The 12235-nt window shown below is 47.4% G+C and overlaps 1 protein-coding gene across 3 annotated transcripts in view; it reads right to left on the bottom strand.

The window, feature by feature from the left end:
- The window catches only part of KALRN (kalirin RhoGEF kinase), a 769081-nt gene that overhangs the window by 537869 nt on the left and 218977 nt on the right, over positions 1-12235 (bottom strand). For all 3 annotated transcript variants that reach the window (XM_064291948.1, XM_064291977.1, XM_064292015.1), the window contains exon 2: positions 7855-7929. In XM_064291948.1, the coding sequence (XP_064148018.1) occupies positions 7855-7929 (75 nt within the window). The remainder of the gene's footprint in view (positions 1-7854; positions 7930-12235) is intronic.

Below are 12235 nucleotides of genomic sequence, written 5' to 3'. Positions count from 1 at the left end.
GTAGACAACATGTGTGACCTTGGGCAAGTTGTATGACTTCTCTGAATCCTCAGCTGTAAAATGGAACTGAAAATAATAGTGGCCGCTTTGCAGGGTTTGTTACAAAAACCCGTAAACCAAACCTGTTGCCGTCAGTTGATTCCGACTCATAGTGACCCTACAGGACAGAGTAGAACTGCCCCATAGGGTTTCCAAGGAATGGCTGGTGGATTTGAACTGCCGACCTTTTGGTTAGCAGCCAAATGCTTAACTACTGCGCCACCAGGTTTCTGAAGGACTAACAATTACACGAGGAAGTACTTTCAAAAGTTCTCTAAAAACATTAGATAATAATGAAAGTGGGTAATTGTTCTTATTAAGAAAACAGTCTGGTTCAAAGTGTTATGTTCCTTGGAAATTTAACCTCCAGCTCACTTCTCTTTGCTTGTGCAGACCTCTGTGAGAGGGAATGGTCACGATTAACTGACTACCATGGTGAGAACCCTTAAAGCAACAGCACTGCTGGGAGGTTATTAGATTCATAGAAAAGACATTAAGTGTTTTCTATGAAGCCAAGATCCCAGCCCTGCTTGCCTGCCTACCTACCTGAGGTGCCACCTGTCACTCCTGCTGGAGAAGTACATGAATCTTTATCTGAAATAAGGATATTCAAGGTCTTAATCACTACAAATGCCTATGTACACACTATGATTGCAAATGTTTTCTAAGTATCACATGGAAAATGCTTAAAGGAGTATATCAAGATGGCAATCACTGTTATTATGTTGAAATTTTAGATGATTGATTTTTCTTTTCTCCATTTTCCAAACTTTCTATTCACTATTATTTGATTTTAAAAAATTTAAAAGTATTCATTAATGGGTGGCCACAATTGGGAAGCAGGACCAGATTAGCTCAGGAGGGCTAGACAGGAACAAAACTAAGGTACAGTAATTATGTCCTTACAGGGCACTGGTGAGTACGCAACAGGCTCCCCACCGCTCACCTCAGACAGCCACCACATGACCCACGAAGAGAAGATTACAAGGGGATCCAGTGCAAGAGGGAGCAGGCATGACATGGCCATCACCAATTCTAGAGAAGAAGCTGAACGCTCGATCGGTCTTCTGAACATGGAACTCTATTAGCAAAAAGGGCAGAGCAGCCCAGTGCTCCCACCCAAAGTGAGCTGAGTAATGTTTCCCTCTGATTGTGGGGTCCAGGAGCTGCCAAACACAGATAGAGGGAAAGCTTGGCAAACAAAATTTAATCACTTCCAGGATATCCCTGAGGAGGAAATAAGGAGCCAGGAAGGGGAAAAGGATCAAACACGGTTGGGGCCATTGAGAGATTTGGCCCTGGTGAAAATAATGTTTCAGTCTCTCCAGTTGCTCAGCAAGGGAAGGTCTGTACAGTTATGCTACAGAGTTGCAACCCTGGGCCCCAGCTCTAGACCTTCCATACTACCAGCCCTAGTTCTTCAAACTAATAACCACCTCCATGTCACTTATCTTGAAAATGGTCTCCATCTCCCAACTGCCTTCCATTCTCATAGCACATGAGGAAAAGGAAGTGGAGGGATTAAATGGAAGCTGTCCCCAAAACTAGAGGTTCTCTCTTACTCTCAACTTTCCCCTCCAATCTTGACCTCACCCTAAGGATTTTCATTCTTGGGTGGCTTTTAGACACAGCTGTTGGTTTTCTTCCTGACCCTCCATGGATACTTTATGAGTACCACCATGGGAACATGGGGAGCCAAGGGTAGTCTGACTGTCTGACTAAGGCATTTGGAAGGCTGATTGGCACTGTCCCTACTGAGTACGAGCCAGCATCATAGTGAGGTAAGGTTCCAACAGCAGAGGAAGGGGCAGTGGGGAGAGAAAGCCTAGGGGAAGTGCAATCCTCTCCCTTCTGGAAGCGTGGATAAGAAGTCAAGAAGCAACAGCAGAATCATGCCATACACTTCTCAGAAAGGAAAAGGTCTCACAAGTTTCCAGGAAGAAGAGGACAAAAAAGCATAGAGGAAGAGAGTCATTATGGTGGAAAGGGTGGAGACAATGACGGAGTAAGATCTCAGAACAGCACACAGGGAAGGGGGTCCAGGATGCACGTAGGTAGGGTTGCCTCTTTCTCTGAGGCAGGCTGGCAGAACTCAAAGGGGGAGGAGTATGCAGAGGGAGGAGTTTGGAGAGGGAGGAGTTCTGCCTGCCTGCGGACACTGTTCTTTAGGTGAAATAGAAGATAAGGTCATCTGTCAAGGGCCAAGGTATGCTTGGGGTGCTGAGGAGAGAGAAGCAGAGCCATCATTGGAGGGCTCCCCTAGAAAATGAGCACAGGCTGTGTGCACGGGGTTAGGGGTAGGTGGCAGGGTGTTGAGGCATAGTAAGAGCTCCATTGAAGGATTTGGCAATGGTTTATCCATATTAGGCTCCAACTTGAGTGAAGCCTGAATAAGGCTAATGCATGGTGTAAATGAGAAGGCCCAGTGAGGGTGGGAGATGTCTCGCTGGACTGTGAGCTCCCAGAGAAAAGGGAAAGGAGTATGTTTTGTTCATCTGGTATCCATCCTCCCCCAACTCGTAAAAGAATATCAGAAAGGTCAATGGTAAGAGGCTAGGGCCACAAAGAGGCAATCAAGGGTCAAGATCTTGGATCTGCATGGCCATGGTAGGGAGGTGAAGGACTTTGGTGCCAAGGAGGCTGAGGCGCCATGAAGCTGTAGAATTTGACTGATAATTAACATGGACGCTGAAATTAAAAAGTGTGATGGGCAGAGATAAGGAATACAAACCCTCTACTAAAGTGCATGTGCATTGTGAAGGGGGATTACACAAGGGTGTGAGGCCAAAGTAATCATGTTTTGAAAAGGCAATAGAGATGATAGCAGGATCTTCGAAAAAGCCATTCACTCATTCAACAAATACTTGTTGTACGTATACTTGTGCAAGGCTTTGGTGCTAGCAGTTATAGGATAGAAATGCAGAGGATAAAGAGAGGCGAGGGGTGGTTTGATGTTCTAGAAATGACGATGATCCTCCTTTTGTTGAGACAGGGCAGGACAGGGATGTGGGGAGGAGGTAAAGCTGAAAGTGGAAGAAGAAGTTAAGACTTCCTTGAGTGAAGAAGAGGTGGTGAAGGAATGGTGCTCAAACTTTTCAGAGGGAGTCAGGCTATAGTTATTGCAACCAGATTAGGGTAATCTGAAGGAAGGGGAAGAGAAATAAGTCTAGAGAAGTGTACCAAAAGTTTGGTCCATGTAACAACAGTTCTACAAAACATTAGTGGATACACACACACACACACCCCTATAATTTTTTAAAGGAATGAGGTTATTCCATAGTTTGGAAAATGCCAGATTAAACAAAGATAAATAGGGTTCTTTACTGCAGGACTTCCCAGAGCTTTATGTTAATATGCTTTAAGAAGCAGTGCAGATCTCCAACAGGAAGTTATACCCTGCAGCATTTTCCAATCTTACTTGAAAGTGGTACCTCTTTTTCATTTTTGAGGATTGTCTTGTGGGCCTGTTGTTCTATGTAACACACTCTGAGAAACACAGGCCCAGTGTACAAAAGACTGTGCCACATTGGAGTTTTCCTGGGGTACAACAGGAACAAGTGCTAGTGGGCAGTGAGGAGGCAGAGAGGATCACCAGGAGGTGGCCCAAAGCAGAGTATATATACCCAGAAACGGGCCCCGCACAAGAAGACTGGATAAAAGGGACAACAGGTGTTGTGGGAGGGAGGTATAAGCAGCACAAACGAAGGGGAGAAGGGGAGCAGGCCAGCAAGGCTCACTGAGGGATACGCAGGAGCTGTGGGCTGCACTGGATTGTTCCAAATGGATGTTCCCATGGCAGTGTGGCTTTCCTTCCACCCTGCCAAAGCTGGGGCGTGTGCCAGGAAGGGCGGGCACCACCTCACCATTTGTTTCTCTGCTCTCCCCTTGTCCGGGAGTGCTTTCCTCTCTGGAAGAAATCGAACGGTTATAATGTGTTGCTTAGTTCTGGGTTTCCTTCTTGTATTTTGTGTTTTGTCTTGTAAAGGCTTGGGATGCAAGAGGCTTATTATGCTTGTGCTTTGTTTTTTTAAGATGCAGCTACTTATCATCTCGCTGGTTCCCTCAGCCTCCTTCGCAGCCACAGAAGGACCATGTTCCACAAGCCTGAGAGCCCTTGGCACCACGTGCAAATGAATACAGGCCTCTGGGCCCACACCAGCCCCTAGGATTGAGCTGTATGCCCCCCATTACCCCCAGAAGGTTCTACCTGCCTCTTCCTCACAGAAGCACATATTGCTTCTATGTGCTCCATTCTAGGACAACTCCCTGCTATTTGGAAAGTCTTTTCTAGGGCTGGCTGGGCCCTTCCCCAAGACTCTGACTGAATTCACATGGGAGGCGGAGAACATGACCAGTCACAAAGCAAGGATTCCCATGCCAGAGGGTAGTGCAGTGTGTCTGCACTCATGCCCTGAGCTGATGTGGAACAGAGTGGTGCTCAGAAGACATGCATTAAATCTAGAAAGGCTTCCTTGAAGAGGTGAGGAGAGAACTGACTTGGAAAGGAGAGATGCGGCACATACTGGCAGAAGGGTGTGGGAAAGACACTATAGGTAGAGGAGGCGTCAGGCAAAACAGAACTGGGAGGATTAGCCTGCCATCCAGGGTACAGGAAGGAGATCAAGTTAACTAAGGATCAGGGGTCGGGGGAAAGAAAGAAGCAAAGACCAGATGGGGCTCCCTAGAGGGCAGTGGGCCATGTCTAGAAACCTGGGGTAGAGAGAGGCAGCAGAAGTCAGAGGCCTGGCACTGCCCAGTGGCCTCCAGGACACCTTCACAAGGTCTTCCCACATGCTCATTAAGCACTCAGAATCCCAGTTGACAAACACATTGGAGGTTATCTTGTCTGTGCCTCTACCCATCCTGGAATCCCTCCTACGTGATCCTGCCAAGGGGCTCTTCAGCCTGTGCACCAACATCCTCAGTGACAGGGAGCTCACTACCTAACAAGATATACAAGCCCTGGTGGCACAGTGGTTAAGAGCTCGGCTGCTAACCAAAAGGTCGGCAGTTCAAATCCACCAGCTGCTCCTTGGAAACCCAATGGGGCAGTTCTACTCTGTCCTAGAAGGTTGCCATGAGTCGGAATGGACTTGATAGCAGCGGGGTTAACATGAACAGGAAAAGGCAGCTTCCCAGTCACTCCTGTTTAACAGCAACAACAATAATAAAATACTACTTCTTCTTCCTCCTCCTTCTCCTCTTTCTCCTTCTTCTACTACTACTACTACCACCACCACCACCACCATGATGACGAGGACCATGACAGCGTGTACTTAGTACTTTACAAAAGCTTTCATACACTCCCATTGGATGCTCTGCCCTCACCTCCCACCCCTACCCTCTGAATCATCAGGTCCTCAGCTTTCCAGGTGGGAGACAACTGCTGCTTGGTTCCCCCTCTCTCCCTTCTTTCCATCAGGTCTGGTGCCCATCAGCCCAGCCCCACAGTGCCTGTGGAGTGAGCCCCTGTACTGTGGAACTGTACCTGCCTTTTTCTTTGTGACTCCACACATCCAGAAATAAAGGCTTGGTCCAGAGGTATAAACACTTTGGTGTGTTTCTCAAAATGTGATCCTTGGCCACGCAAATGAGTGTTATCCCACCTCCTGCCCCAGGGCCCACCAGAGCTTCCGATTCAGGTGGCCTGCGGTAGAGCACTAGGGCTGGTACCTAGAGTAATTCTGGCATACGTGCTAGTACGAGAATGGCTTTCCTAAGGGAAAGGGCCACCAAGATTTTTCTCAAAGGGCCAGGTAGTAAATATATTAGGCTGGAAGGCCACCTGGTCTCTGCCACAACAACTCAACTCTGCCATTGTAGCATGAAAGCGCTACATGTGATAGGCTGAGTAAGGCCCTCAAAGATACCAGGTCCTAATCCCTGGGACCTATAAGTACCTTATATAGCAAAGACTTTGCAGATACAATTAAGTTAAGGATCTTGAGATGGGGAAGTTATCCTGGATTACCCAGGTGGGCCCTGAATGCAATCACAAGTATCCTTAAAGGAGAGAGACACAGGGAGGCTTGACAGACCAAAGAGGGGAAGGCAGTGTGACCACAGCGGCAGAGATCAGAGTGATGCAGTCACAAGCCAAGGAATGCTGGCAGCCACTAGAAGCTGGAAGAGGTAAGGAACAGATTCTCCCCTTAGAGTCTCTGGAGGTAGCATGGCCCTGAAGATACCTTGACTTTGGCCAGGTAAACTGAGTTCATACTTCTGGTCTTCAGAACCGTGAGAGAATAAATTTCTATTGTTTTAAGCTATCAAGTTTGTGGTAATTTGTTATAGGGGCAATAGGAAACGAATACGCTACCTAAACAAATGGGCATGGCTGTGTTCCAGTGACACTTGATTTACCAAAACAGGTAGATGGCCCACAGGCTGCAGTTTGCTGGCCCCTCAATTAAATGTGAGGAGGTCCAGATGCATAAAATGGGTGGGAGAGGGAAGATGGGGATAAATTTTTGGTAGTCACTATCCAGGGGGGAAGGAATTTTGGTAGCACAGTGGTTAAAGCACTCGGCTGCTAAACAAAAGGTCAGTGGTTTGAACTCACCAGCCACTTCATGGGAGAAAGATGTGGCAGTCTGCTTCTATAAAGATTTACAGCCTTGAAAACTCTATGGGGCAGTTTTACTCTGTTTTTTTTATGGGGTTGCTATGAGTCAGAACTGACTCAACGGCAGTGAGTTTAGTTTTGGAATCCAGGGTAGGGGGGACATGGAACAACTAAATTCAATTCCTCAAGTCTCCTTTGCCAGGAAGGAGAGATAAAGGGGAGCCATAAAAGCTTCTCAATCTCCAGTCCGTGAACCACTCAGCGATGAACCCAAAGAAAAGCTCTGGAAATGTGCAAGGTGGCCAGACTCTTCCAGCTGCAGCATCTCTCCCTGGGGTCTCAGCAGCTCCCGCGGGCCCCACAGTAAGGTGAACAGACTCTTCCAGCTGCAGCATCTCTCCTGGGGTCTCAGCAGCTCCTGCGGGCCCCATAGTAAGGTGGATAGACTCTTCCAGGCGAAGCATCTCTCCTGGGGTCTCAGAAGTTCCTGCGGGCCCCACAGTAAGGTGGACAGACTCTTCCAGCTGCAGCTTCTCTCCCTGGGGTCTCAGCAGCTCCTGAGGCCCCACAGCAAGGTGGACAGACTCTTCCAGGTGCAGCTTCTCTCCCTGGGGTCTCAGTAGCTCCCACAGGCCCCACAGTAAGGTGGACAGACTCTTCCAGCTGTAGCTTCTCTCCCTGGGGTCTCAGCAGCTCCTGCAGGCCCCACAGTAAGGTGGACAGACTCTTCCAAGTGAAGCATCTCTCCCTGGGGTCTCAGCAGCTCCCACAGGCCCCACAGCAAGGTAGACACACTCTTCCAGCTGCAGCATCTCTCCTGGGGTCTCAGCAGCTCCTGCGGGCCCCACAGTAAGGTGGACAGACTCTTCCAGGTGAAGCATCTCTCCCTGGGGTCTCAGCAGCTCCTGCGGGCCCCACAGGCCTGGAAGGGTGGGGTGGGGTAGCGCCAGGTGAGGTAGCTGTTTGGGGGCGTGCTGGGGGGCTGGGAACCTACCTGTGGGTATGCAAGTCCTCCGGGATATCCAGCTGGGCCCAGAATGTTCCTTTCTCTTTCTGTGTGCCTCTGGAGAGAGGAAGCAGCTGCTCCAGGCTTCACTTCCGCCCCCACTTCTCTCTCACAAACATGCAAAGAAGTGAGTGTGCAAAGGCATACATACATGCACACATACACACTCACACACATGCATATACACACAAACACACACATCTTTTCTAGGTCTATTACAAAGGAAGGGTGGCCCAATACTCACCAGACACGAAGGCCACTTTTTCCTTTAGGATGGGAAGAACATCAGAAGCTTTCAAACCATCATTCCGAAAAGACCCTGTGGGACAACAAAACAGAAGGAAGCAGGGTGAAATAGGCCAGATGGCTGAATCCCTGGGCCCCACCCTCAGCCTCCCAAGGCCAGCCTGGGTGAGAAAGCCATGCCGGGTTCAGGCCCTACAGCTCAGCCCAATGAAACTGCAGAGTGTCCAGGACAGGAAGGACACTTCCAGATGATGCCAGGACACAGGGGGTGACCAAGAGTTCGGACCCTCCTGGTCCCTCTCAAGGAAAGGACAGTCCAAGTCACTCCCCACCCCACCACCACCATACACACGCACCACGTATGCAACTATCCACGTCCTGGGGCGGCAACTACAGTCTTGTCACTGTGAGCAACTTGAAGATGGGGGCTTTTTTACTTTCATCTTCTTTGTATACCTAGTGAGTAGCAGAGTGTTGGTACATGGTAATACCAAGATGGACCACAACGCACTAAGTAATCCTTTCTGCCTTTTCTTTAAGCAACACGGACTATTAGTCCTCATTTTACAAACAGGAAAAGTAAACCACAAGAAAACCCAAAGTTAGAAGCAAAGCTCATGACAGAAATACCTTCCTCCACCTTGCTTCCCCTCCTCGATGGCATCATCGTCATCCACATTGGACAGGAGGAATGAGGAGACACCGATCTCCTGGGACAGAAATGCACACCCTTCTTCAGCAACCCGTTCTATGGCTAAACCTTGCTTCTCACTTGGAAAGTTCTTTCTGGGGTCCCGCTGAGTTCCTGTTAGGGGGCTGGAGGCAGAGGCCTGGAGTTCACATAGAAAATAAAGATATGCCTGGAAGCCCAAAGACAGCCCAGCCAGCGTGAGATGTGTGGGAAGGGAGGGCCCACTTCCACACACACGAAACCCAGGCCAGCCCTCCGCACCCCTATCATTTAATCAGAGTGTCCCACAAGGACATGCAGGGACAAGCAGCCCACACTCACGGCCCTTCCCAGCTGTAAGTGGGGTCTTTGTTGTATGTTTCCATTTGGACACAACACAATGGACCCCAGAAGGCGAGCAATTCTGCATCAGCTCAGCGGGACAGAACCAGAGACCGTGGATAACCCTCTCTAGTTGGTGCCTCCTACGCTAGGCTTATGCCCCAGTTCCTCCCTTGGGGTCCAAATCTGACAACCTACACAGGACAGCGACAAGCTGGGAAGCATGGTCCCACTCAGGACTGCTTCAATCCTCAACACTGACTCTTTCAGAGACCCACTGGGAATTGTGGCAACAACCCAGGACTGAGACCTCTGCCAAAGGAAGAAAATGGTCAACTGCACACTCAACCAAGAAGGAAGACAGACGCATCCCCAGCTGTCACTTTTCATGCTTAGAGGTCATACTCAAACCCAAAACAAATTTCCGAAGTGTATCCGGCTGTTTCACTTATTTCTTTTTCACTAAATGAAGACAGTGACCCTTTTTATTCATCAGCTGCTTCTCTTTACAAGTTATCCCACAGCACCTGATGCTGGAGTACAGCTGCAGGTTTACTCAGACAAGGTTGTGTGCGACAGAAGCATAACACTGTAAAAAAACATCTCTAACTTCAAAGACTGTAAGCATTCTTTTGTCCTTTCTAGCCTTCATTTCTACAGATCTTTATGCCCTCGCCTTATCTTCCAACACAGAAAACCAAGTAAAGCTCACTTGTAGAGACAAATTAGGATCAATATAAATTACTACAGAATTTACAAATAGATACATGCTGTTTGTTTTATGTTTGTTTCTTTGTTTGTTTTTCACCCTCATGCCGTAAGGAGACTTTTCGGCTTCCTGGCATGGAAGAGTCCTGTTAGGCTTTGCCAACTACATAACAATAGACTTCAATTCTTTGTGTAAAATGACGATTTTGCATCAAAATTGTGTATTTTCATATGTGAAATAAATCATTGGGGCCCTGGTGGTGCAGTGGTTAAGCGTTTGGCTGCTAACCAAAAGGTCAGCAGTTTGAACCCACCAGTTCGCTCCTTCAAAACTCTACGGAACAGTTCTCCTCTGCTCTATAGGGTTGTTATGAGTCAGAATCAACTCGATGATAATGGGTATTTTACACATCAGAGTTTTCAAACACTCTCCCCTGTATCGCTGTGCCTGCTGTTAAATTCTATAGAAAAATGTTTAGTAATTGTGAAGTTAAATTTCAGCCCTATCTTCTTCCGGATTAATTACAAGTTCAAAAATAGCAAGGCCCAAACTAATGAAATTTTCCTGTATAACAAGAGACCACATAACCCTCTTCTCTCCTGAGCTCCTGTCCTATTTTTTCCATTTCTTTTCCCCTCCCCACTACCATGTTAAAGAACATAACCAGTAACTGGTGGCCGTCAAGTGGATTCTGACTCACGGCAACCCCATGGGCTGCAGAACAGAAATGCACTCCAGAGGGTTTTCATGGCTGTGACCTTTTGGAAGCAGGTCAGCAGGCCTTTCTTCCAAGGCACCTCTGGGTGGATTTGAACCTCCAAACTTTCCATTAGTAGCCATGCACTTAACTGTTTCCACCACCCAGAGACTCCATAAGGTATACAAAAAAAAAAAAAAATGTTGCTGTCAAGTCAATTCTGACTCATTGCACCCTTACAGGACAGAGAAGAACTGCTCCATAGGGTTTCCAAGGAGCAGCTGGTGGATTCAAACTGTCGAGCTTTATGGTTAGCAACCGTAGCTCACCATAGCTGTTAACCACTGTCCCACCAAGGTCCTAATTCCACTCATATTCCCAGATCTTAAGGAAGAGATTCAAATTTGCCATTATGGAAGCAAAAAGTTGCCCTGTCCTCCCCCTTCCTACCCATTCCCCCACCACTGTGGAGAATGAACACCAAATCTCACCCCTCACACCCCACTCATCATGCCCCACCTCTCCCTTCTCCCCTCCAGAGCACACAACCTGAGAGAAAACGTGCAGCTTGCCCATGCTGCTTGCCATCACAGCCGAGAAAATGTCAATATCTTGGATTGGGCTGTTCTAAGATTCCTAGGGCTTCCTCTTCCCAGGCCAGAGTCCTCCCCATCCAGTTCAGACCACTGCTGGACTATCTGCCAGGTTGAATGCCCACCACAAGAAGGTTTACAAATCCTTAACTAGGGGATATTCATTTCCAACGATGGCAAAAACAAGATTTTTTCACATTATAAAAGGATTTGCTTCAGGGTCTCTTTAAATAGAAGTTCCCTTAGTGGTCTGAATTAGTTTTTCATTCACCAAAAATTGAATTACAAATAACTCTTCCTCAATAGAGGTATTATGTAAAGCCAAGTAGAGCTAAACTAATTAGCGCAGCAGCTCAGAAGCTGGCGACCTTGCATATAAAACCTATTTGCACTGGCTGAAGATCCTATGTATGAATTCCCCCAGGGCCCTTGTAAAGCCAGCTGTTGGAATACATAATAAAGGGTAAGTTCATTGAAGACTAACTCAAACAGGACCAATGAAATAGCAACATGCTTTCACTACCAGGTACATGTCTCTGTAGACCCATAGTAAATGATCAATAAATATTTGATGAAAGAATAAATAAATGAACAAAATGTTAACCTTCCTTAAAGTGACTTCCTCAAGGTCAGTGGTCTCATCCATCACACCAAGCACTAGTGATCAGAGTAGATGATCTCCAAGGTACCACCCAGCTGTAATGCTCTGAGACTTTCTGGACCCTTCTTTCATATATATATTTATTGGCCTTTAAAATCCTCAGTTTATCAGATCGATATGCTTTGAAAAGAATTATTTGGGAAGAAATTCCCTAACAAGATTCAGTATACACTGGGAAGATGAAACAACTCTTCCCTAGCTTCCAACCCCATTCTTTTTCTGGAACCACTTTAGGGGTTGGGATGTTCAGGGCAGGTCACTCCACTTTGCAGGTAACCCAAATTACCAAAACTGAGAGAAGAGTGATTGATAAAAGAACTTCTGTGAGGCATACCCACATTGGAGGAGGCAGGCTTGAACTTCAATTGCTATTTTTGGTACAAGGTATATTTGACAGCATCGTTAGACTATAACCTCTAGACCAGTCTTGGACCAGCTTCCCCTTTAAAAGAAATGCCTGCTGGAATGGTAGGCTCCTTGCTACCTCTAAAGAAGCCTGAGAAAACAGCAAAACCCCTAAACCCTTGGGGTTAACTGCAGGAAACAGAAGGACTAGAGGGCACCCTCACAGACCTGACCCAACGTGGGTGTTGTGCTTTCTCTTAAGGACAAAGGTATGCTTCACTGGCATTCCATGCTAATCCCACCCCGTTTATGTCCCGCTGCTGTCAGAATTACAAGCCTGCTGTTCCGTTAATTAGCAAAGT

The sequence above is a fragment of the Loxodonta africana genome, chromosome 1 (genome assembly GCF_030014295.1).
Source record: "Loxodonta africana isolate mLoxAfr1 chromosome 1, mLoxAfr1.hap2, whole genome shotgun sequence".
In the NCBI taxonomy this organism is placed as follows: Eukaryota; Metazoa; Chordata; class Mammalia; order Proboscidea; family Elephantidae; genus Loxodonta; species Loxodonta africana.
The sequence above is the reverse complement of the archived record's forward strand: the minus strand, read 5'-3'. Positions and strand labels throughout refer to the sequence as shown.